Consider the following 23,514-nt stretch of genomic DNA (forward strand, 5'->3'; position numbering starts at 1 on the left):
AGACGTCATTTTCTTTAATCAACTAGTATGCGAACACGTTAGAGTCATTCAGTTCAGGTTCTAGGCTCTACAAAATTCTTAATTATATGTTTAATAGAAAATAATCTTGCTTCACATTTAATAACAAAGTAGGTAATATAAATAGACAACATGACACAAACTGACACGTTTTGGCTACCCCTATCAAAGAAGCCAGGGCATGAGTATCCTTGTTTGATGCTTTAAGAAAATGTTACTTTCAATAAATGTCACTCAATTCAGCGACATAATCGCATGCAAACAATATCAACCCTTAAACATGCTGAAAATACATTTTTTTTCATGTTAAAGTCTAATCATTTTCCATTTAATAACATTTGTTGCCCGATTTAAATATGTTGATGACTCAGCTAGTGCTTTTGCTCTCGGAGACAAGGTGGTCCCATGCTCGGCTCTCTCCAATGTTGTCCGTGTCTCCCAGAAATTGTCTAAGACGCACTTTCAGAGAGACTTTGAGGCACGCTCAGTCTTATACTCGTGAAAAAGGTTCTGCGAGTAACAATGGAAACAATGACACCCTAAATTGAAGAGGTAATTATTCCGAAGGCATTTGAAAGAGCTGTATTAGGTCTCCAACGTTGTCTACGTACTTCAAGGATCGTTCTCTCAGCGAGCTTCTTAAACCATGTACGTCGAAGCCACAGCAGAGACTAGTGTTAAGGAGGGACAGGAACCGGCATCGTCCAAGTTGACATGAAAGCGCAGGTAAAACGAAAACTAAGGACACCGACATCATTCACCGTAAAACACCCAATAGGAGCCCTACGAGGAAGGTACTTTTTTCAATTGGTCAAAACGGCGCAGGCGCAGTCCATGTCGATCGCTAATTGGTTCTCTAACATCTTTCTCATTGGTCTCCACTGAGACCTCAGAATACCTCGCGTTCATAACAATGACGTAGCAGAGGTCACTCATGACTGGCGTACAGGCCGGATGGTTCCGTAATTTATCAACACTTGGCTTGTCCCCTTTACCTGCGTTAACAGCTGCCTTGGGCACGGACGATACACTGAAACAAGTAGGCAAAGAAAGGCTACGAGTACAGATGGCCTTGCGCGCAGCAGGTAAATTCTGTGCGCCAGAAGTGCTTGTCGTACAGGCTGTCGGATTTCTTCAGCGTTATTACTTGTCCGACTGAGCCAGCATACGTGCGAGGATATCGTAGTTAGGCCATTCTGCCTTTAATATTGAGTGTCCAACCGAAGACCTACTTTTAGGTTATTTTGCAGAACCGTTTGCCGATTGCTGTAGACGGTGTGTTATTATCCATTAGAGTTATAGTAGTACACATGTAACCTCAAGGTCAAAGGTAAAGGTTGCTGAAAGGTCCGCGCTTTATCTGTCTGCTTTCCGTCCTGTGTACCCTGGGCAAAGGCGCAATGTACACCCGAACATGCGGGTGGAACTTGGGTGGCGTTGGAGGCTAACAGGTCAACCAATGGAGATAGAGCTAACGCTTCAAACACTGGTGGCGGAGCTAGCCTTCGAGCCAATAAAAGGAAACTGTGATAAATGCAGATTTTCCACATTTAGAAATGGGTAGAAAATCATGATTTTAATAATCCGCTTTTACCCTTATTTCCTTCGCGCTGCTTCAAATCCAAGGACATGAAACTTTCAATGATAATTGAATGCTTGCCATTTAAATACATTACAAAGCCTCTTAAAACTTTTAACCATTTAAACAAATAAACCTTCTGTTTAAATAACATACTTACTGTCCACTCCTAAACAGTCTACATAAAGCCAAAACTGTTTCATGTTAATATAGTAACTTAAATATATAGTAAATATATACCAAATCATATTAAAATTTCAACAGTTTAAAATGTGACTTATCTGTGTCTGAGCAGCAACAAAAGAGGAAGATGGCTGCCAGTTCTAAGTGTATATGCATGTTCAGAGTTCTAGAAGTTATTAGGACTCTAAGGGGCATATTACCAAGCCAGGCGATAAAATTATCGCCGCTTTAGCGGCAGAAAACTGCCGCTAAAACGGCGATAATGGGCTTGATAATATGCTCTATGGAATTCCAATTGAAGCCCATGTTAGATGTGAAGGACGTCTAACTTGGGCTTCAATTGGAATTCCATAGAGCATATTATCAAGCCCATTATCGCCTTTTTAGCGGCAGTTTTCTGTCGCTAAAGCGGCTATAATTTTATCGCCTGGCTTGTTAATATGCCCCCAAATTCTAGTGTTTTTTTGTTGCTGCTGTTTGGGGAGCAATAAAAAGGATGATGCATAATATTGGCCTCCGGGCCTTGCTGTAAAATCATGCATTTTAAACATCCTGGTCAAACCTGCTATGATTACAACAAATATGTTTTCATGAATTTGATACTGCTTATATACTACTGACCGGGATCTTTACAAAGGAGAATGAGTGAATTGAGAATAAAAAGCATCTTTTATAGATTTTAATATAAAGCGCGTTATAACCAGATTTGACAAGCTTTTTTATATGGCAACCCTTTTTTGCCAGTTTCTTCTGTGAAATGACAGTTAGCTCATGAAATATATTTAATTCCCATTTTCCAAAAGACTCTCCTGAGAAAGTGTTTCTCAAAGGTACGTTTTTAGGTCTCGCCTGAGCCAGCGCATGCGTAGCTCTGGCAAGACATTTAGTGAGTGGGCTTTTAAAAGTCCAACCACAGCTTTTTCGGTGGCATGGAGCGTGCGGTTACGCGCACAGGCACGAGCAGAGGCGCCATCTGGCTTTCCTCTCGCTCTTCCAGCGCGTGCGCACCACTCACATGTTTTTTTATTTTCTTTTTGCTCGCTCGCACACAACTCCCGGTCACGGCCGCATGTCTTGCTTGTTGCGCGGCCAATGCATGTTTTTTTCTCTTCCGGATCAAAACTGTGACACCTGCTCTTGCTGTCGCTTCATTGTGGGGACGTCTCAGCAGCCCTTTATGGAGATCCGCGTCTTTATCCAAGCCTCGGAGGCAGGCTGTCTGGTGATGGAGTGCCTTTCTCCCCAAACGTCTGCCTTCCTTGCTGGAAGGCGTTAACGAGCATAGATGCACCATCCAGCAGACTGTGTGTGCGCCCCCAGCCCCCTCCGCCGGCTTTTTGTTTGATGATGCGATGCTTGGAATTTTTACCCGAAACCTGTCGCTTTGTATTTTTTTGTAACTTGTGTACTTTATAGCCATGCTATTCGTTTAATGAACATTGATTTTCTAGGCACTGGTTTGAGAAAATATGTTTTTTTTAATGGTGGTGAAAGCTGCTCCCTCTACCATGCTTGCTGTTCTGACGTCCCTGTGTTCAGACTGGCTTTAAATACTCTTTCATGCCGGTATGAATTGGTTCCATAGGCAGTGCATGACAGTGTGCTATGACGTAGTGTGTTATTGTTGGAGCTATGTTATTCTAAGGAGGTCTCCATGATATCTTTGTAACACATTCAGCCGGTCCTTCCATTATTTCCTAGCCTTTTATTACTAAAATAAACAAAACTACGAGTCCCAGAATGCAATATTCTTGTAGCTAAAAGGCCGGGACTGCTCGTGAAGTGTTATCACATGATGTGCTTTGGCAGGAATGGGAGAGGTTACATCTGTCTCGATTTCAAACTCGGATTTCCATGCAAAGTTCAGAGCTAGACCCTCCTCTCCGCCCCTGGAAATAGCGTATCCCTCCCTGCTTTCTGTTTGAGTGTTGTGAAGTGTTACTGGGGGAGTGTGTTGGGAGGAGTGCAGTTGGTGGAGAGGCCTTGTTGCTCCCCTCACCAGCTACGGACACATTTTGAAGGGGTGAACACTCCAGGGCTGAGACGTGGCTCTGGAACGGCTTCCAGGTGACTTCAGGTCACCAGTGATGCAATGTTCCAGTTCTGGGCTTTTCTTTTACACATTGTTATTTTTAGTGTGTTGAACTGAACCAAACCAGGACTACAAGTCCCAAAATGCGTTAGGGGTTGGAACACTGAGAAAGACTTAAACTTGCTTCAGTAGTCTTATCGCCTGGTGCCATGCTTTTTTGCCCCTCTGGAGCTGCCGTGTCTAAATGTTTGCTCGTATTCGTCAGACTCAGTGGGCTATGGTGTGGGCTTTCACTTGATGAGATGAAGTGAAAGTTAATTGGGAAATATTAAAGCCTGGTTCTCCTGGTCTATACCCATCACATGTTCAAGCCAAGAGCTATTGGTTAACAATCTAGTGCTTTCTGGGAGTTGTAGTCTTGGTTCACATTGATTAGTTGAACAATCCTGAAAAGAGTAAGATGTGAATAGAAAGTTAGGACTCGGAAGTATCTGGTTCCCCAGTAGCATACATGAGCTGTTCCAGCTGTCATGGGACGGGCTTCTACGCCACTGCTGTTATGGGAAAACACTGGCTTGTTTCCAGTTCTGTCAGCCATTAATTAACTAGGCATTGGAACACTCAAGCTAGCAAAACCGTGATGCACATGAAGCATAACAACAGCCACGTTTGGAAAATGCGCCCCATTAGACGATATCAACTTTTTGTCATCAGTACTGCATGTGTAACAGGACAAGCGAAACTGCAGGACTCAGAATGTGAAGTGCTGTTGGCCCACAAACTTGGGCTAGCTAATGTGGGGTGGTAGGGGTCACAGATGACAGCAGGGAATTTGACACCTACAATCGCTCAAATTGGTATACACAGCTTCTTTGCTGCTAGCTTTACTTGAGAGGCAAATGAGTGAATGGACACAAAGCCTAAAGTACTCCCTCCCACTCCTGGGTTGAAGTCATGCACTTGGACGGGAAGTTCAAAGAGAATTGCGGAGCTGATGAGAAATCAACGTTTTTAAAGTGCCCTTGGCGCTGTGTAGCAGCTGGTGTTTGTTAGCTCTGCATTTATACACATGACTGAAGAGTGCTCGCTGTGCATGTCAAGTAATTCATTTGTACGCAGAGTTCAGAACCATCTCGACAGGCATGCATACTGCTGCAGCATAACTGTATCTCTCCTGCTCGAACACACTTCTTAATTTTAACACGCTCTGCACACATTCAACAGGCCTGCGTGGAAAATCGCACCAGGCCGGCATGGCGGTCAGTCAGGACGGAAGAGCAGAGGCCTAAAATCGGCTCAGTTAAATTGGCACCGCGTCAGCCACCTAGACATGAACCAGCAGCATGTCGGCAGGGCGCTGAAGCCAGGAAGGGCCTGCCAGGATCCTGAATTATTGTCAACAGAACAAATACAGACTCAATTTAACCCGTTCACACCCCCACAGACCTTTCGTCTTAGCCAATCTTATCTCTTAACAATAAAATATGCACGCATTAACACCTTCACAAACATTGCAACAAACAGCAGCAACGTCTCCCACTTTTCCAGACTTCTTGGCGCATACGCACACTTCTTTCTTTTAGCAAGAAGGGGACTGCGCATTTCAAAGAGCTTTAACTAAAGTTTATAAATTACATACACAATGGCGTTTTTGCCCACCTAACCCCACTATTAACCCCAAAAAATAAAAATATATCTGTATTAAGTGGTGCTTTTTTAGGTCTCGCCTGAGACAGCGCTTTAGCGCTGCTCTCGCAAGAGCTTTTGTAAATTGGGCATCTGGAAGTGCAAACGAGTGCTTTCAGGCCTCCAAATACAGTGCATGTGCGCCGGCCGGGCGCGCGCACCATTTGGAGGCCTGAAAGCACTCGTTTGCTTTCACTTTTGCGGGCCGCACGGCCGCTTTGATGTGATCGCGATCACTTTCACACAGTTCGTGTGCGCCGGGCGCGCGCACCATTTGGCAGCCTGCGTGTACATTTCGCGGGCGCTTTGATGTTCTCAGTGAGCCGCGCGGCCACTGCGAACATCAAAGCACCCGCGAAATGTACACGCCATTTGCCACCCCCTCCCTTATCCCACTTCCTGCTTGTCTTGTTTTTTTTCTTTCCACTGCTTGTTGGAGTTTTCAGCCCCCCCCCCCCCCCGAAATTTGGCTCTAGTTGCCCGCCTGTTTCAAGCATCTACATTTAGACACAAAATATGACCCATAGGCCTCAGTAACACACAGACCCTTGCATGTGTCTGCCGTAATAAGCATGTCCATCAAAGGTTAGTTATACAAGGGAATGTTTGAGTCCGTCTTCAACAACTCAAGACTAGATAAGCACAAGCGCCATTTGAGAGCATTGGATATTTTCACCTGTTTTAGCAAGACAATGCATGTTGGCACACAGCACGTCATTTACACCGTGCCATCTGGAATACTTGCTGCCAGAGAGCACAGCTACCACCCACTCAGTGGCAAGAGAACATTACCTTCTTGGATGAGGGCGTGGCCTAATGCAAAAATAAGGATTTTTTTGCCCATACGCACATCACATATGTGCCTAAATAAATCGTGTGCCTGGCATCAGAGAAATAAGCAGAATGAGCACCAACTATACATTAACACAATTTTGGCATGCTTACTACCCCCTCACCCTGCACCTCCCTCGGCCCACCCGCAGTACTCCCTCCAGGAGCCGTGCACCAGGCTACATTACACAAGGTCACATTTTTTAAAGGGCCGGGTGAATAAGTGATTGGCCCAGAATCACAGCATTTTATGCTGATGCCCGGGACTCGAACCCAGTGTTCCAGTTCCACCCGTCAGCTTCTCTGGCTTTCATTACGTACTTTGTACGAGAATGGACCAATCATTTATTTCAGCACTCACCCTTTGCTACCTCTTACTTAAGCTTTGACGTTTTCTGAGGTAAACATTTATTTTTGAAATATTTTTGGTCTAAAATATCATGATCTCAGCCGTCCTCTGGGAAGCAGGCCTTGTAAGGCCACTAGGCCAGTGATTGGCAGCTTCTGGAGGGAATCAACTTCATAGTCCCGCCTTCTCTGCCCTCCCTTCCTGATCTGCCTGGTGTTCTCTGCTAATATATGGCGTTTAAGAATAAACCGTTTTTAAGCATCTCTTGGGAACAAAACACATTTTTAATGTTCACAGCAGCTTGGAGATCGGTGGCCACCAGCTGGCACGTTCTTTCATGACAACTTTTGCCCTTCAGGCTTCTGCAAAGCAGCCAAGTGCCCCTGAGGGATTCCCTTTTTTCTTTGACACACAATCGTAAACGATTTAAAGCGATAATCTTAATTCAGATGTAATTTCTTAAAGAGATGCTAATAAAATGTTAAAGAGGGGCTGTCGCATTGAAACGTACAAAATGGAATGACGAGTAATTTTCAAAACAAACTCACTGATTCTACTTCCTTTCAGCTTCCTGCTTTAAAATCCTTTTGAGCTCAGTGCGTGATTATGATGTGACCCTGCCTGAAGAGTGCCCTATAATGTCCTAATCACGTCCCCCAGTAGCCCACCACCCAGCCCTGACTTAAACCCGATCCCTACTTGCAATAATGTAGGGGCCAACGGGAGTACAGCTCGAGCCATCGTTTTGACATGACGCGTGTTCTCTAGGGTCAGCACGGTATAAACCGATTATTTTCATGACATATTGCGTCTCCATGAGGGTCCCGCCATAAAATAAAGACTGCTGTGTGGCTGCATTGCGTTCTCTGTGGGTAGCACTTCTAAGTACGATTGGGAAAGACACTGAAACATGTGTAAGTGTCAGCTTGAGTTGAGACTCGAGTGCGTGTGTTTTATCGGGCATACAGTGCTTAGTTTGCATAAACAAAGACGAACATTAGCAAATGCTTTTTATTAGTGTTACCCGATCTTTTGGCTTTGCCAATACGTTTTGCTGTGACTGCAGCAAAAAGAACAAGCATTTGCAATGCAATAGGTCTCGCATTTGCGAGAGTTTGAGCTATTAGCATTGTAAATGATAGTGCCTTTTATTTATGTTTTAAAAAAACCAAACTTAAATAAAAATCATTGTCATTTACAATGCCAATAGCTCAAACTCGTATAAATGCGAGACCTATTGCATTGCAAATGCTTGTTTACTTTAGCATCCGGGTGTCTGTCACATGTAGACTTTTTACTATGTTTAACATTTTTACACAAGAAACATATTTTGTTACCTGCAGCTGACCTTTAGTTATTTGTGATTATGAGGAACTAAACATTGCCACAGAATTTTTGTCATACGCACACTTTTCGCTTTTTGAAACAAGGTGCGTAAGCTTTTGAAAGAGCTTGCACTCGTCTAGCCTTATTTATACTACTATTTTCTCCATCGCTATTATTTCCATAAAGTATAGCACTGCGGCCACAGCAGCTAACTCTGTAGCACAAGGCTCACGGTTCAATTCCTGGCACAAGCAGCAGGTCATCCTAACACTATCTTATTAGAAGCAAAATAGCTTGCTTAATATTTTCTACAGCCCCTAGCGCTCCTGTTAATTTCAATGTTTTTTTTCAGATTTTTTTGTTCACCTAACCCTACTTCTATCTTCCAAATTTCCTTATTTCTTACTGTTGCGTTTCTAGTGTAGTTTTCAACCGTATTGTGCAATGTATAGCTGGATTAACAGTTGCCCCAAAACATAACTGAAACTAATTCTAAAAACGTCCATAACGTAATGTTATTGGAGATAAAGGCTAGTTTAATTACCAGTGGGGCACTAGAACAACTGGGGCCCTGAGGGAGGGGGTAGTATTGCTCCGAATTGCTATTGTTTACATTTTTTACTTTTGTGTTCATCGTGCAGTCTTCAACCTTACTCTGCAGTGTATAGCTAGATTAACAGCGGCTCCAAAACAGGGCTGAAAGCAATTCCAAAGCAAGCATTGGCATAGCTAATAGGTCTCGCCTTTGGGACCTTACAAGTGTTTAGCCATGCAACAGTTGATGTTGTTGCACCAAGGATATTGTGCTGGATAACTAAACACTTATAAGGTCCCAAAAGCGAGACCTATTGGCTATGCCAATGCTTGTTAGTCTTCTCATCGGGAAGTTGCAACATATGCTTGTTTGAGGCCACACACATGTACAGGTCTCAGAATATTGCTCGTAGTGGGTTAAACGCCTGATTTTAGGATGTGTGACAGGCCAATCCTGGATTTGATTTTTAATGGCTCTTCCATTGCTCCTGAAAATGAATAAGTGAGTGTCAACCAATTGGTAATATGACTTCCTGTCAAAATCAAATAGTTGTTAGCACATCAAGACTTTCTTACATGAGATTACTGAGCTACATCTGTGCAAGAAGCCCACCAGGCAAAAAAGGTAGTTGACTTGAAATTACTTTGCAACAAACCATGGTCTAGCATGCAAAGAAAGCGATTATTCCTTCAAGCATCAGAACAGGATGTCAGACAGGCTTTGGAGAGATCGGACATTAATTAAAGTCATTGCTTAAAAACTGTTGGCAGAATATATTATAATTTTTGTTCAGTTTGAAATGGTGCCTAGCACGAAGTGAATAAAATAAAGCAAGGGTTGGGAAAGCACTATAGCAAGTGCAATACAATATCATTGCCTCTTTTACACCGTACTAGATTCTTGCATTCTCTGTCTTTTGTTGAAGTTAAAGTTTGGTGAAGTACCTCTGCTGTGTATTTGCAGATATGGTGGGTACGGATAACTGGACTTTTCAGTCCTCTTGGTCTATTCCCAGGCACTTAAATTGGATCACCCATGCCAGATTACAAGTTGACAGTATTTACGGTGCACCAATGATTACTAGTGAAATCTCATAGAATGGGCAATTACTGTATGGGCCTGGATCCACCAGGTGGGATTTTGCATGGTGTTCCATTTTCCAAGGAGGAAAGAAATGTGCGCCAGATCCTTTCTAATGCCTCTAGCTTATTATTAAGTTTATAAGTAGTTTGTTCATGGAGCACCACCCTATGCAATTCTGTAAGCCACTCTTGACTCTTTGGGATTGTGGCTTGGCGCTAGTGAATGCATACTTTGGTTAATGCTGGAGAAGTGGCTAGCCACCGGTGAGTGTGGGAGTCCATATCAGGCGTGTTAATTGTGTCACGGAGAAGGGATAAGGGAGCTAGCTTTAGGGAGCTGTAGAGATGTAATTTGGCCCACACTTCTTTCTGTCCAAAAGTACTGTAGTCTCATGTAGGACCAGAGGACACACTAGAGATCACACTTGGATTCCTCTCCATTTCAGCACTGGCTGTGAGGCAGTAGATGTGCCTGATGTAACTTCCTTGGGGACTAGTACCAATCATAAAGATCTTAAGTAAAGGCATTTCAAATGGGATTCCTTAAGCACCCTATCATTGCCAAGAAGCAGGGTTGCCGATACTTAGGGTGAATATTATTTACCCAAGAATGCCTGCCAATGCAGTCTAGTTGTGTTGAGAGAGGACCTGAAGTGTAGGGTTTTAATTAAAACCCCATAGATTTCAGTGACAGTTTCCCTAAATGTCTCCAGAGTCTTGCATATTGTTGAATAGGATATATGGACAACTTCACTGGTGGATCTTCAAGCGTGCCCCAGAGACAGTGGACTAATTGTCGGTAGTTCCGGTGACTATGTCCCCTTCTTTGCATAGTTAGGAATACTGTATATGCAAAAGTTATTACACTGTGTTCTTTCATCTACGACTGTGACCTCGTGCTGCAGAAAGTCAATATCGCTGCTCCAGTCAGGTAGAGCATAGTGGCTTGCTTCCACGTCATCAGTCCTCTGATCAACTCTGTCTAATCTGGAGTGAAAGGTGGTGACTTCCTCTCTCATAGATTTCACCTCTGCGATGAGATCAGTCATTTTAGAGTCCGTTGCTGCCAGTGTTGCGCCAATGACCATAATTTCCTTCAGAGGCTTATCCATGTCTGAGCTCGTTTGGTGTCTGGTTGGGTTTAGGTCAGCTGACTGTTTCTACGAATAGCGGTTGGAGACCCTGCTATCTATGTGGCGTCTCATGGCGTTAGGTGGTGTGCCTAGTCTCCAAGTGGATATGGGTTGTATGCAGTCTTAAAAGTCCTTAAGGAGTGATCGCCACTGTGTTGGAGAGTGAGGCCATTGGTACATAACCTATTACAAAAAGCTCCTTCCTCCGCACCCAACTGTACATGTTACCCATGTCAAAATCTGTATTGGAGGTCATCAGTCTTGCCGACCTTACACCCCCGTTGGGTACAAACAGTTCGACAGCGGCCAGAAATAGCTTCTAATTTGGCAGTCCCTGATGTCAGCTATTCCCGATAGGAACAGTAGTGTTGATTATTAAGAAGGGTGAGACAGATGGAGGAGCCTAGCGCGGGACCAAGATGGCTGCGTGAGCACAGAGCTCCCGCGACCCTCGTTCCCTCCGGCAAATATCCTGAAAAGAATCCTGTGTCAAATATCCGGAATATTGGAGACGAACCATTGCTGTGGCGAACGTCGTTGTCCGGACTCAAATCGTACACTAGAGACCGAAGTTGTGACAAGTGGAAGTTCGCGGCCTACCCCCGGGAGATGCCCGGGTCTCGCGTTGGCATGGGCCCGGACACTAATTGAACAACAGCGGCCGTGTGTGGTGCAGACCATCGGATGGGGGCTGTCTTCACTTTCACTTTCGTTTCCTCTACAACTGCGTGCCTCGGCCCGAGAGTGTCTTGGGCAATAGTCGCCTGTAGCTCGGCCTGCACATGCCTGGACCTAAATCGGGGTTTCGGATCCAGCGGACCTCGTGTCAATTGGATGGCTGAGTGGTCTGTTTTTGACGCTGACTGTTCCGGAGTTGAGGATGTCGGCCAAGTCGGAAGCCAAAAAACAGAAGCACAAGAATACAAGGCGGGGGGGGCTACACTCAAACGAACAATATGGATCGCTATGCCCAGCAAAAGGGATCGCCAAGTGGACCGGGAAAGCCACAGGAAGTACCGAGAGATGGTTCGCTCCCCGAACCGGAATTGACACTGCAAGACATCATGGGCGCCATTGAGGGGATGAAGTCCTCAATTGGGCAACAGTTCGAGACCCTGGCACACAAAGTGGATACTATATCAGTTGATGTTAACTTGCTTCGCGCAGACCTGGGGAAAACTAATGAGAGAGTTAAATCATTGGACCTAAAAACCTCTAGCCTTACGGGGGACGTCTCTGATCTACAAATAGAGGTCCGCACGCTGAGGACTGCTAATGACCTCTTTGCCCGCAAGATGGAGGATTTTGAAGGCCGGGCGCGGCGCAATAATGTGCGCATTGTTGGCGTTCCGGAAAAATCGGAGGAGAAATCAGCGGACTTGTTTGTCGAAGACTTGGTGGTTAATCACCTGGCGCCTAAGGGCCTCAGCAAGTTCTTTGCGGTCGAGCGGGCCCACAGAGTCCCGGGCGGGAGGCTCAAGGTGGGGGCCCCCCCGAGACCGATTATCGCCAGGATCTTCAATTTCAGGGACCGCGACGCCATCCTACAGGCGTCACGAGTGACCGGACCAGTCACTTTCCAGAACACTGCAGTGAGTTTTTATCCTGACTTCACCCAGGCGGTGCAGAAGCAACGGCAGAGTTTCCTGGGGGTTAAGAGGAGGCTACGTGAGATGGGTCTGAAGTATGCCATGCTCTTCCCAGCCAAGTTGCGCGTCGAGTACGAAGAGCGAACCTTTTTCTTTGACTTGCCGGATGTGGTCGGGGAATGGCTCGACACATTGCCTCAGCGGCGGACTAGCGGGGATCATGCTGGCGGAGCAGAAGGTGGTCATGTCGCACAAGAGTGAGGATCCGGTGATTGAACATTCTGACTAAGCTCAGGACAGTGGTTCGCTGATTTTCGTTTTCTTTGCTGGCTATTGTCCGAGGGTGGCGGGGGTACAATGGGAACTCTTTCCTCCTACGGGGTTTCTTCTTGTAGATTAGTTTTTGCTAGGGCGACAGGCACACTGCAAGTGGGGGGGCTTTTTAGGCTTACGCAGGGGTGCAGGGTGGGGGGTGGTATGGGTCTGTTGGGGTGGTTGCTGTTGTTTTTCTTTCTGCAAGGTATCGCAATGCAAGTCTTTTTCGCTCGAGTGCTGCTCTCTGGGGGGGGGGCGGGGGTCTCTTTCCATTTCGTGATGGGGGGGTAGGGGTTTGAATATACTTAGTTGGAATGTCAACTGCTTGGGGGATCGTATTAAGCGGGGGATTGTATTGCAATTTCTGAAGAGGTGCTCTCCTGACATAGTCTTGCTGCAGGAGACGCACCTGATAGGCAATATGTGTCATGCACTCAATAGAAAGGGCTATAAATTTGTTGCGCACTCTGGGTTTTCCACGGGATCTCGGGGGGCGGGAATACTTGTTAGGACCTCGCTTCCGTTTGAGATTGATTCTACTACTGTCGATGAGAGGGGGCGCTTTGTGGCTGTTGCTGGGAGGTGGGAGGGCAGGACACTGGTTTTGGTTTCTGTTTATGTTCCTCCTGGCCTGCAGACCGCCACATTTGCTGACTTGGGGAGGGCTATGCTGGATCTCCCCGAGGGTGTGTTGTTGGTGGGTGGTGACTTTAATGCAGTTGGTTCCGGACTACTAGACAGACATCCGCCAAGAGACCCCGGGGGGGCGCAGAGATGGCTCCCAGACCTTATTGATACACTAGGTCTGGTTGACTGCTGGAGGCTGCTGCATCCCGCTCAGCGGCAGTACACTTTTCACTCTGGGGCACACGGTAGCCTCTCTAGAATAGATTATGTTCTCACCTAGGCTGCCCAGGCTTCATTGGTGTCCGAGGCTAGGCACATGGCTAGGGGCATCTCCGATCACTCGCCGGTGTGGATTTGTATGGATATTGGCCGGGGAGCGGCAGGTAGGGTGGCTCCGATTAACCCCTGGTATTTCCGTGGCCCTAGGACTCGTAGCGCGTTGCTGAAAGCGGCCGATCTCTACTTTTTGGAAAATCTTGGCTCGGTTACCTCCGCGGTGTCTTTGTGGGAAGCGTTTAAAACGGTACTGAGAGGGGAGGCCCTCTCCTTGATAGCGGATGTCAAACGTCGGAGAGATGCGGAGGTGGCGCAGATCGAGGCTGAGAAAGTGGTATTAGAGACAGTTCTGGACGATGAGGTTACGGCGGAAACACTGCATAAGCTGAGATTAAAACAGTCTGAATATAAAGCACTGGTGACAAACGCGGCCAAGGTTATTAGCAGGGAATAACAAGGGCGATTGTATGATGTAGGGGACAAGGCGGGGAAATTAATAGCGTGGTTAGACAAAAAAGAACGAGTGAATAGAGTTGTGCCAGAAATAGTGACAGTCGGCGGGGATATTGTCACCGAACCCGACGGGATAGTCCAGTGTTTCGCGGACCACTTCCGCACGGACTATGCGTCCGTGTCGGACAAGCCGGAGGAAGACTCGCATGAACTGCTGCGAGATATTGCCCTGCCTTGTCTCTCTGACATAGACAGGGAAGACCTTGATGGTAACATCACAGCGGATGAGGTTGCAGTTGCTATCCGCTCGCTACACCCGGGCAAGGCCTCGGGCCCGAATGGCTTGCCGATCGAGTTGTATAAACTCAGGCCGGATAAGATTGCTCCGCATTTGCGAGATATGTTTGTAGAGGCGCGGGAGAATGGGTGTCTCCCATTTGACCAACGTCTGGCGACAATAGTGGTTATACACAAAGATGGCAAGCCCAGGAACAGATGTGGCTCGTATAGGCCGATTTCACTACTCAACGCTGAACCAAAAATCCTCGCCAAACTGTTGGCTAACCGTTTGATCAGGGTCATTGGGGACTTGATCCACCCGGATCAATCCGGGTTTATCCCACACCGCAACACCGCGTTGAACCTCAGGCGACTCCATGGCGTGCTTGCGAGGGTTGGGACGCTGCGGGAGTCGGCCATCTTGGCGTCACTTGATGCCACGATGGCTTTCGACACTGTGGAATGGCCGTATCTGTGGGCAGCACTCACAAAATTTGGCTTCGGACCGGGTTTTATAGGCTGGATTAGGCTACTCTATGAGGAACCTTTTGCTAAAATCGCGGTAAACGGTAGGGCGTCATCTCCGTTCGAGCTTGGGAGAGGCACCCGGCAGGGTTGTCCTCTGTCGCCACTATTGTTCGCCCTCGCCCTTGAGCCGCTGGCGGCATGGATTAGATGGCAGCCAGACATAACAGGGATCCGATGGTCGCCAGACCACGAGGACCGCATTTCTTTGTATGCAGACGACATTTTGTTATACTTGACCTCACCTAGGAAATCCCTCATAGTAGTCTGTGACGTCTTGAATTCTTTCGGTAGAAACTCGGGTCTCGCCATTAACTGGGGAAAGTCGCATCTATATGTTCTAAGTGGAGAAACCCCTATCGTCCCGTGGAATTGCTCCATCCAGATCGCCCAGCAGGGCTTTCTGTACTTAGGGATCTATATTTCCACCGATCTATCTGTTCGATACGAGAAGAACCTACTCCCTCCGTTGTCACGTTTGAGACGGGACGTTGCGGGTTGGAGGCGGCTGCCGCTCTCCCTCCTAGGCCGCGCCGCATTGTTTAAAATGATGTCTCTTCCCCGATTTCTCTATGCCCTACAGAACACCCTAGAGTTAGTCCCGGCCTGTTATTTTCGTGAGGTGGAGAGTCTCCAGCGCTCGCTGTTATGGGACGGTCGACCGCGTATAGCTATTGCAAAGTTGACCCTTCCATGGTATGACGGGGGGATTGCACTCCCTGACATCAGAAGATATTATTGGGCTACCCAGTTGGGAGCGATTAACCACGGTGTTTATGGTCCGGCGTTGAACCCTGGGTTTGCTATGGATCGGTGGTTGTTGCGCGGGGGTAATTATCTTAGGGCGCTGTATTCCAAATCACTGGATGGGTCCCTCACGGGGCCAACCAAGATGGCGGTGCATGTGTGGAAGGCGGTTACAAATTCGTTGGGCTGGAAAGACAGGCTTACCCAGGCTACTCCGCTTTTCGAATCCGATAAATTGGGGAAATTATGGCACACGAAACGGTTCGAGAAGTGGGACCTAATTGGGATTTCTAGAGTTGGGGATTTGCTGGCTAAGGGTAAGGTGAAATCGTTTTAGACGCTGCAGATGGAGTACGAATTAGGGAGTACTGAATACTTTCGATATGCCCAGGTGCGTCATGCTCTGTTGTCTGTCTTTGCCGAGGGGGAGGTCATGCCTGAGTCTTCTCCTTTGGAGGATCGGATTCTGGATGGTCATATGCTGGAGAGTACAATCTCCTTGATTTACAAGAAGCTTGTAAACGTTCGGATCGACCTCCTCCTCGATGTGCGCGAACAATGGACTAGGGATGGTCTCGAGCTGGACGATGAGGACTGGCAGTATGCCATCTCCTCTCCGAAGGAGGTTGCGATCCCGGCGAGACTGCGGCTGGTGCAGCTTAAGATACTTCACAGGGTTTACGTCACGGGGCCCCACCTGATCCACATGGGTTTCTCTGAAGATGGCTTATGCAAGAGAGGCTGTGGGATGTTGGGCACCTTTCTACACATTATTTGGGAATGTGGGGTGATCACAGAGCTCTGGAAACAAATTCATGATGTGATGAAAGAGGTCACGGGTATCGCACTGTTACCGGAGGCAAGACGATGCCTATTGAATGTCTGGGGTCCCACCGACTATGATGCCGCTCAGACCCAATGGGTGACCCTGGGGAATATGGTGGCGAAGCGAGATATTGCACGGCTGTGGGGATCCCAGAGACCTCCCACCCTGGTAACATGGATGGAAAATATGGACTGGGGCATGTTCCGGGAGAAAACGGTGTACAGTGCCCGAGGTCGCCCTAAGAAATGGCATAAGATATGGGGGCAATGGAACCATTATAGGGGAGATATTTGTGTGCCCCCGGTTACTGAGATGCTCGATGTGCAACTTTCCCCCTAGCTCTGCTTCCAACTTTGGACGTAAAACTGATCATAACATGGAGTCCATACCTCCGCTTTCCCCTCATTTCTTAAGCGTGGTGTACTGATCCGCTGATGGGGGTGGGACCTCGCCCCAACTGAGAACTAGCGCATGTTTATTATATGCTCTGCCTTGCTTGTGTTTTTTATTTTCGGTTTACTTTAAAACTAAACCTTTGTTACTCCTGCTCTATAGCTATGGACCTTCTTACGTGTTGTTCTCATCGTGCTGCCGGACCTCCGGGATGTCGGCTGAATAGCTGTGTACCATGTTGACATAAATAAAGGTTTAAAAAAAAAAAAAAAAAAAGGGTGAGACAGATGAATGCGACTCGGCCCACATTGATGCCTACTCAGCATCCTGGAAATCGGGAAATGTAGGTGCTATATATGTATTGGGACCCCCCCAAGTGGCCTGTAGTGTCAAGGAGCTCAATGGTGCCACAGGGCCAGTAGCACCACTCGATATCCCACTCCTAGCTGTGGAAAGTATATAGTCCAAAAGTCACCAATTCCCATATGAGCAGGAAACACACCTCCCATAATAAGACCTCTTCCATGTCACATGACAGCTCAAGGACTGGGGCCTTCTGCCAGTAGATCTCACCCATACCAAAAAAGAATGAGAGAGGCAGGGCACTCGCCCCCGGGAGTGCATCGTCGAAGATGCTCTGATGTATGTTTGGGTGAAGCCCCAGGCTCAGCCAGTCTCCCTGGAATACAAGGCTGTCCCCAGATCAAAGCCTCTTTTTGGGCGCAACATGGTTCAAGTTGTGGAGTGCAGCATTTGATAGGCAACTATGTGTGGAGTAAAGTCGAGTGTTTAAAAATCCGAACAACTGCCACAAAGATTGAAAGGACCCTCTCTCTCTCTCTCTCTCTCTCTCTCTCTCTCTCTCTCTCTCATTCTCTCTCTCACACTCTCAACCCCCCCCCCCCCTCCCCCCCTTTCTCCATAGGCACCGTAATATACATTTAATTGTGTTTTCATGACCGGGCACCCTGCCTCGCCCGCTCTCCCCTGCCCAAACTATTCAGTTATTTTGAGATCTGTTTACAATACCTCATGTGAGAGCGCCTTCAAACATGCGAGTTCAGGATGCATGATTTAAAAGTGTACCTCTTAATGAATACCTCTCAACGCAGAGATTTAATCTGATATTCAAAGGCAAAATGTTTCCTTATTTTACGGAAATCGGCTTTTTATTTTTTTATTTTAAGGACTCTTTAGCATGTATTTATATAGTGTTTGTTTAATGATTTACATCCCCAATACAATCAGTATGTTTAATGAGCTCAAGAAGTTGTTACTATAAAACGCCTCCCAATATGAAAGATGCCTTTCCAGAGAAGCAATGTATTTAAAAATATTTGTTTTGGTCGTTTAATGACGAGGCTTGTTTTGGCTTTTATTTACTGTAATGTAAAGCCCTGCTGAGTTACCTATTCTCCCGTGGTAAATAAAACAAGCCCTTTCTTAGACCTCAACAACTGTATTGTTCACTGAGATATTACACTAGTAGCACGTACTAGATAAAGCGAATAGCCCAACATCTATTTACGATTCTTTCATTGCTTGTTACTCTCCAGCATGCCGGGTTCGAAAAGAGGCGGAGATGCGGCATGCTGGAGTTATTTTGTAGTGTTAAGCTCACAGGGGGGGGGGGGGGGTGCTAAGATGCATGATTTGTTTGATAACTTTTTTCATTATTGAAAAGCTGCTAATTAGTGTCACAAATGAGGTATTCTGGGTAATGTAGTGTGTTGTTTTATCTAGGTACATTATAGTTAGTCAGTATTATAAGGGATAAGCATTTTAGTTTTGAGCAGTTGTATATGTTTAACAGAAAGGATTGATGGGTGTTAATTGCTATTTTGCATTGTAGTTACTTCTGAGGAAGGGAGTCATTCCGAAATGGATTGGGTTTCAAGCAGTTCAGTTCAAAAGCTTTATTCGGTTTGTTAAACACAACCATATAAGCAGAACAGTTAACAATGCCTTCACAAAATTATGAAATAAAATCAATGGAAAACATGTAATGTATAATACAACCTACTACAGTACTATACATATATTCCAGCAATATCAATACTAAAGATTATTCTGTAATTCTAAATGATATATTATGTGCAATTTTCGCAAAAGTGTTGCGTAATATTAATAAAGTGCATGTACAGGCTTCGTTTTAGAAGATATGTGCAAATTGAGCAGTAAAGAATTGTATGCTACACAGAGAGAATAATTGATTTCCTTACAGCAATACATTTCAATATATACGATGCAACATAAAAACAAATTTCTGCATCTCCTAAAGATTATCAAAACTTCATTGCCATTTTAGTAGAGCGCACATTATATTTTAAAAAAATGGGTTTCAAATAAAATTTCCTATAAAAGTAATAAAATTTACAAAACATAAAAAAGTGGCAACAACTTTGTCTAGAGGTATTATCACATGTGCGGAAATGACACTAGGTGGTGAACGATTCCCAACCTAAGGCGTGTCAAAACGAATCAATGGGAGTTGCGTGTCACTATAGTTCAATATGCCTGAAAACCTTTATTTAGGTTTAAGTCATAATAAGAAACAGAGGTTGGTGAATTCCTAAACAACCTCGCTCTAGCCTCCCTTTTATATAATAGAAACCTTGTTTTTAACTCTTTCCTCGGGATTGATGCTGCAAACTCAGGGTCCAAAAAAATATTGCATTCAAATAAAAGGTTATACTAGTAATAGATATATTCAAACCATGGTATACGCAAAAAATGATCAAGCCTCAAGCAATCTTTAATGATAGTTTGTGTGAATGAAGTTTCAGTTTTGGACCAAATAGAAAGCCAGAGTGTCAAAGGGTGTAATGCAGCTAAATCCGAAATATATTCGATTCCTACTTCCTCATGAATTAGTGTTGTTGATGCTGAGGGGGGAACACACAATAAACGTTTGAGAAACTTATTTTCGTCATGCTGGAGCGTTTTGGCACATTGATGGCCCCATACTCCTGCCCCATATAATGCAGATGATACACACCTTGCATTATAAATGGCCATCATTTCTTTTATTCTTCTGCCCCCCAGTTTAGCTGAAAATCTAAAAATACTATTAGTATTCCTACTCATCTTAAGGCTCACATTATCATGTTCGTTTGTTCACTTCCCATCCCCTGCAAATGTTATTCCAAGGTAACAAAATGTTTTGACAGATTGCATCTTGGCCTTTTCTATGTAGAAGGTACTAGCTGGCTTAACTTTCCTTCCACAAGTCATCACAAAGGTCTTAGATTTGTTAATTACAAGTTTACTACTCTCTATAAATTTTACGAACTTGTCAATAAGACGCTGCAATCCAATCTGTGTGCGGGATACCCAAACAGCGTCATCCGCATATAACAAAATTGGAACTGCCCTCCCATCTATAAGAGGGGCATCCGATGAAATCTCACTTAGGGAAGAGTCGACTTGATTGCTAAATAATTAATTAAAATAGAAAAGGCGTCAAAACACAACCCTTACGGATGCCTCTCGCAACCTTAAAAACAGGGGTGCATTCGCCAGACGGTCCATAGCGAACTTTGCATGACAACATCGAATAGAGTCTTGCTAAAAAATGTACAATTTCCTTAGGTGCACCTTGATCAAATACAATTTGCCACAAAATAGTGTGATCTACAAGATCAAAGGCACCACTACTCAGGTCCACGAAACAGAGGAACAGGTTGCCCTCCCTGACAGTTGTGTATTTATTAATAAGGAGGTCAAGGTTGACACACTGCTCCAGAGTCCCCAGGCCTTTTCTAAAACCGTACTGTGCCTTTGATAAAATTGCATTCTCTTTAGCCCATGCTTCCAACCTTTTTAGCATGATTCTACTCATTATTTTAATCGAGGAATCTAGTAGGGAAATGGGGCGGTAATTACATGCCTCGGACTTAGATCCTTTTTTAAAAAGGGGGATAATTAAAGATTGGCCCCATGATGTCGGTAGCTCTCCTTCTGCAGTCGCATTAAAAATTCTCGCTAATATGAGGGCCCAGAGGTTTATTTCAGTTTTGCATAAGTCCACCGGAACCCCATCCGGGCCAGGAGCTTTACCTCCTTTGCTGTTTATTAGGCCCTCATATACCTCATCTAGACTTATTTGCAGTGGTAGTGGTAGCCATAAGGAGTCATTACTCAGAATTGAATCTAAAACTAACCTTTCCGGATTAAAAATATTTAAAAAATGTTCGGTCCATGAATTACAATCTATAAATGAAGTCATTTCAGGCACACTATCATTCTTTAAAAAGGGACTATTTATAGTCTCCCAATACAGTTTGCAATTATTTGTAGCTGCAGCTAAATTAAGATTATTCCAAGCCTCTTCTTGGAGGTCTCTTTTCCTAATGGCAAGTGTTGTTTTATAATTTCCACGTAGGGTTTTAATAAGGATGTTATTCCGGGGTTTGATGCTCAGGGCTTGTTTTAGTTCATGTAGGGCCCGAGTACAACTTTTATCAAACCAACCTATGCTTGCTATCTTTTCCCCGCTGCTTATTTTGGTAAATAAGCCTTCTATTATTTCACTGATCCTGAGAAAGCTAGTAAAAAGGGTGTTAAGATTAACTTCTTCTCTAAGACCGTAATCTATCTCCGTACTACATTTCCTTACCACCTCCTTATGCATTTTCTGCGGGTCAATCCCAGCCCATTTGATTCTCATGCCGTTTGATCTCAAGGCTTCGATATTATTAATGCAGTCGGTTTCCACTATATGTTTGTTTCCCCAACACAATAGCGAGATAGATATGCTATTGTGATCGCTTGACACTTGCTCATTAACCCTTAGGTTGGAATAGTCAGTATTGCTGGAAATCAAAATATGGTCAATATATGTATTGGTGTTCCTCCCTGTAAAAGTTGGGCAGTATATATTTTCCTTCTTCTTAGTGCAGCTAAGTAATTCCAAATCTAGTTTTACTATCACTTTGTTCAAAGCTGTACCATAGCTGCAATGAGGGAAATGTAAATGATCAACAACTTCATCATTACCAATCTCCCTTCTAAAGCCACATGAATTACTAATAGCCAATGGACATAAACTAATATTAAAATCACCTGCCCAGAGGATGATGGTCTGCTTGCGTGATAACGCCAAAATCCTTTCAATTTCATTTATAAGTGGGGCTAAAATTTTCCCTCTGTTGTTGTTAAAAACATTATTGTAATAGTTGACCAGTATTAAATCTTTACCTTTAGTACATTCTAGTCGCAGCACCTGACTATAAATATCCACTGGGGTACAACTTTTGATTTTACAATTGGCCAATTTATTTGATATTAACAATAGAAGGCCACCCTTAGCCCTGCCGGCTGCGGAATTAACGGCATTTAGCCAATGAGAAGTATAGCCCTCTACAAAAATGGGCTCCTTACACCAAGTTTCCTGGAGGCAGATGATGTCATATCCTGCACTGATGAAACCCCCCCAGAAAGGTGTATCCAGTTTTCTGTTAAGGCCTGCTATATTCCTGGTCACTACGCTGTATCCCGTAACTATACCTGTGTTAACAACTACAGGTTCGTTATGGGGAAGTGTTGGTGTTTCTACATGAGAGATCATATGCTGAGTTTTTAGATTAATTAATAATGATTTCGCTCCCACTCTCTTTGTTACAGTGACTCTATCATCCTCAGAGATATTAAATACGGTAGGTTTAAGTAATCCAGTCACTACCTTAGGTGAAACATGGGGTCGCTGGGTATCATGTCCCAATTGCTCTTTACATACTTCAGATGAGACATTCTTTGTGGCCCCTATGGTGGCATTAGCCTTATTTATACCTGTTGGCAGCTTATGTCAGTCGTTATCCTCTAATGATTCAAATACCTGGAATCTATTATAAGTTGGTGTTGAAAAATAAGGACGAGGCCTCTGGAATGTTGCCAAATTATTTGTAGTATGGTTAAAGTTGCCATGGTGACCAAGTTCCAGTAGGTGCCTGTAGAAATACCCTAAAGGTAATAGGGTTGTATTAAATTCCCGTACTGATGGGGGTGGAGCATTAGTAAGAATACTTTGAGCCCATGAGCAGGATTTAAAATGTATAATAATGCAGTCCCCCTCAAAATTTTTCCTGAGGGGGCCCACCCATCCCACCCTTTGTGTTAAAATAATCTGATTTGCGCCCTCCATTGGAAAGTTGCAGTTATTGGACAGCCAGTGTAGGGTTTTATTTTTAAGCATATCGTGATTTTCTACTTGGCCGTACCTTAATTTAGGGACGTTTGCGAGTACCGCAACATAGGCACTACATTCCGGGGGTAAATTAATGAAAGCCGGGATCTGCCTAGTGTTGATTGTCGTTAAATCTTTGTTTTCTTTGCTGAGTTGTTCTGCAGATGCAGGTTTCTCATTTAACTGTAAGCCCTGATTTCTAAGAATTGATGTACTTCTTCCTGTGGGTGGACGGGGATTCTTAATCTGATCTCCACATGTGTAATGTTTATCATGTTGCTTTCCTAGGGGAACACTACTAAGACTTAAGGCCATAGGATTGGTCATGACTGAGGTTCCATTATTTTCCACATTATTACCCTCTTTTACATTATTTACCTCTGTGCTTGTTCTTTTTTCCTTATATGGCTGAGAACCAATTTTGTCTAAATTCCCACCTAATTTATGGACCTCCCTAGCCAGATTGTCCACTTTTTCATGTAAGGTCCTAATCAGCTCAATTAATTTATCAAAAACCGCTTCTATACTGAGCGATGTATCAGGATT

The 23,514-nt window shown here is 44.8% G+C and overlaps 1 protein-coding gene across 1 annotated transcript in view; it reads left to right on the forward strand.

The window, feature by feature from the left end:
* The first annotated feature begins 926 nt into the window (after window positions 1–926).
* COQ3 (coenzyme Q3, methyltransferase) overlaps window positions 927–23,514 on the forward strand; it is a 171,009-nt gene continuing 148,421 nt past the window's right edge. Inside the window, exon 1 of the mRNA XM_085611120.1 lies at window positions 927–1,103. Coding sequence (XP_085467246.1) covers window positions 953–1,103 — 151 coding nt within the window. The 5' untranslated portion in view covers window positions 927–952. The remainder of the gene's footprint in view (window positions 1,104–23,514) is intronic.

Source organism: Triturus cristatus, chromosome 6 (genome assembly GCF_964204655.1).
Source record: "Triturus cristatus chromosome 6, aTriCri1.1, whole genome shotgun sequence".
Taxonomy (NCBI): domain Eukaryota; kingdom Metazoa; phylum Chordata; class Amphibia; order Caudata; family Salamandridae; genus Triturus; species Triturus cristatus.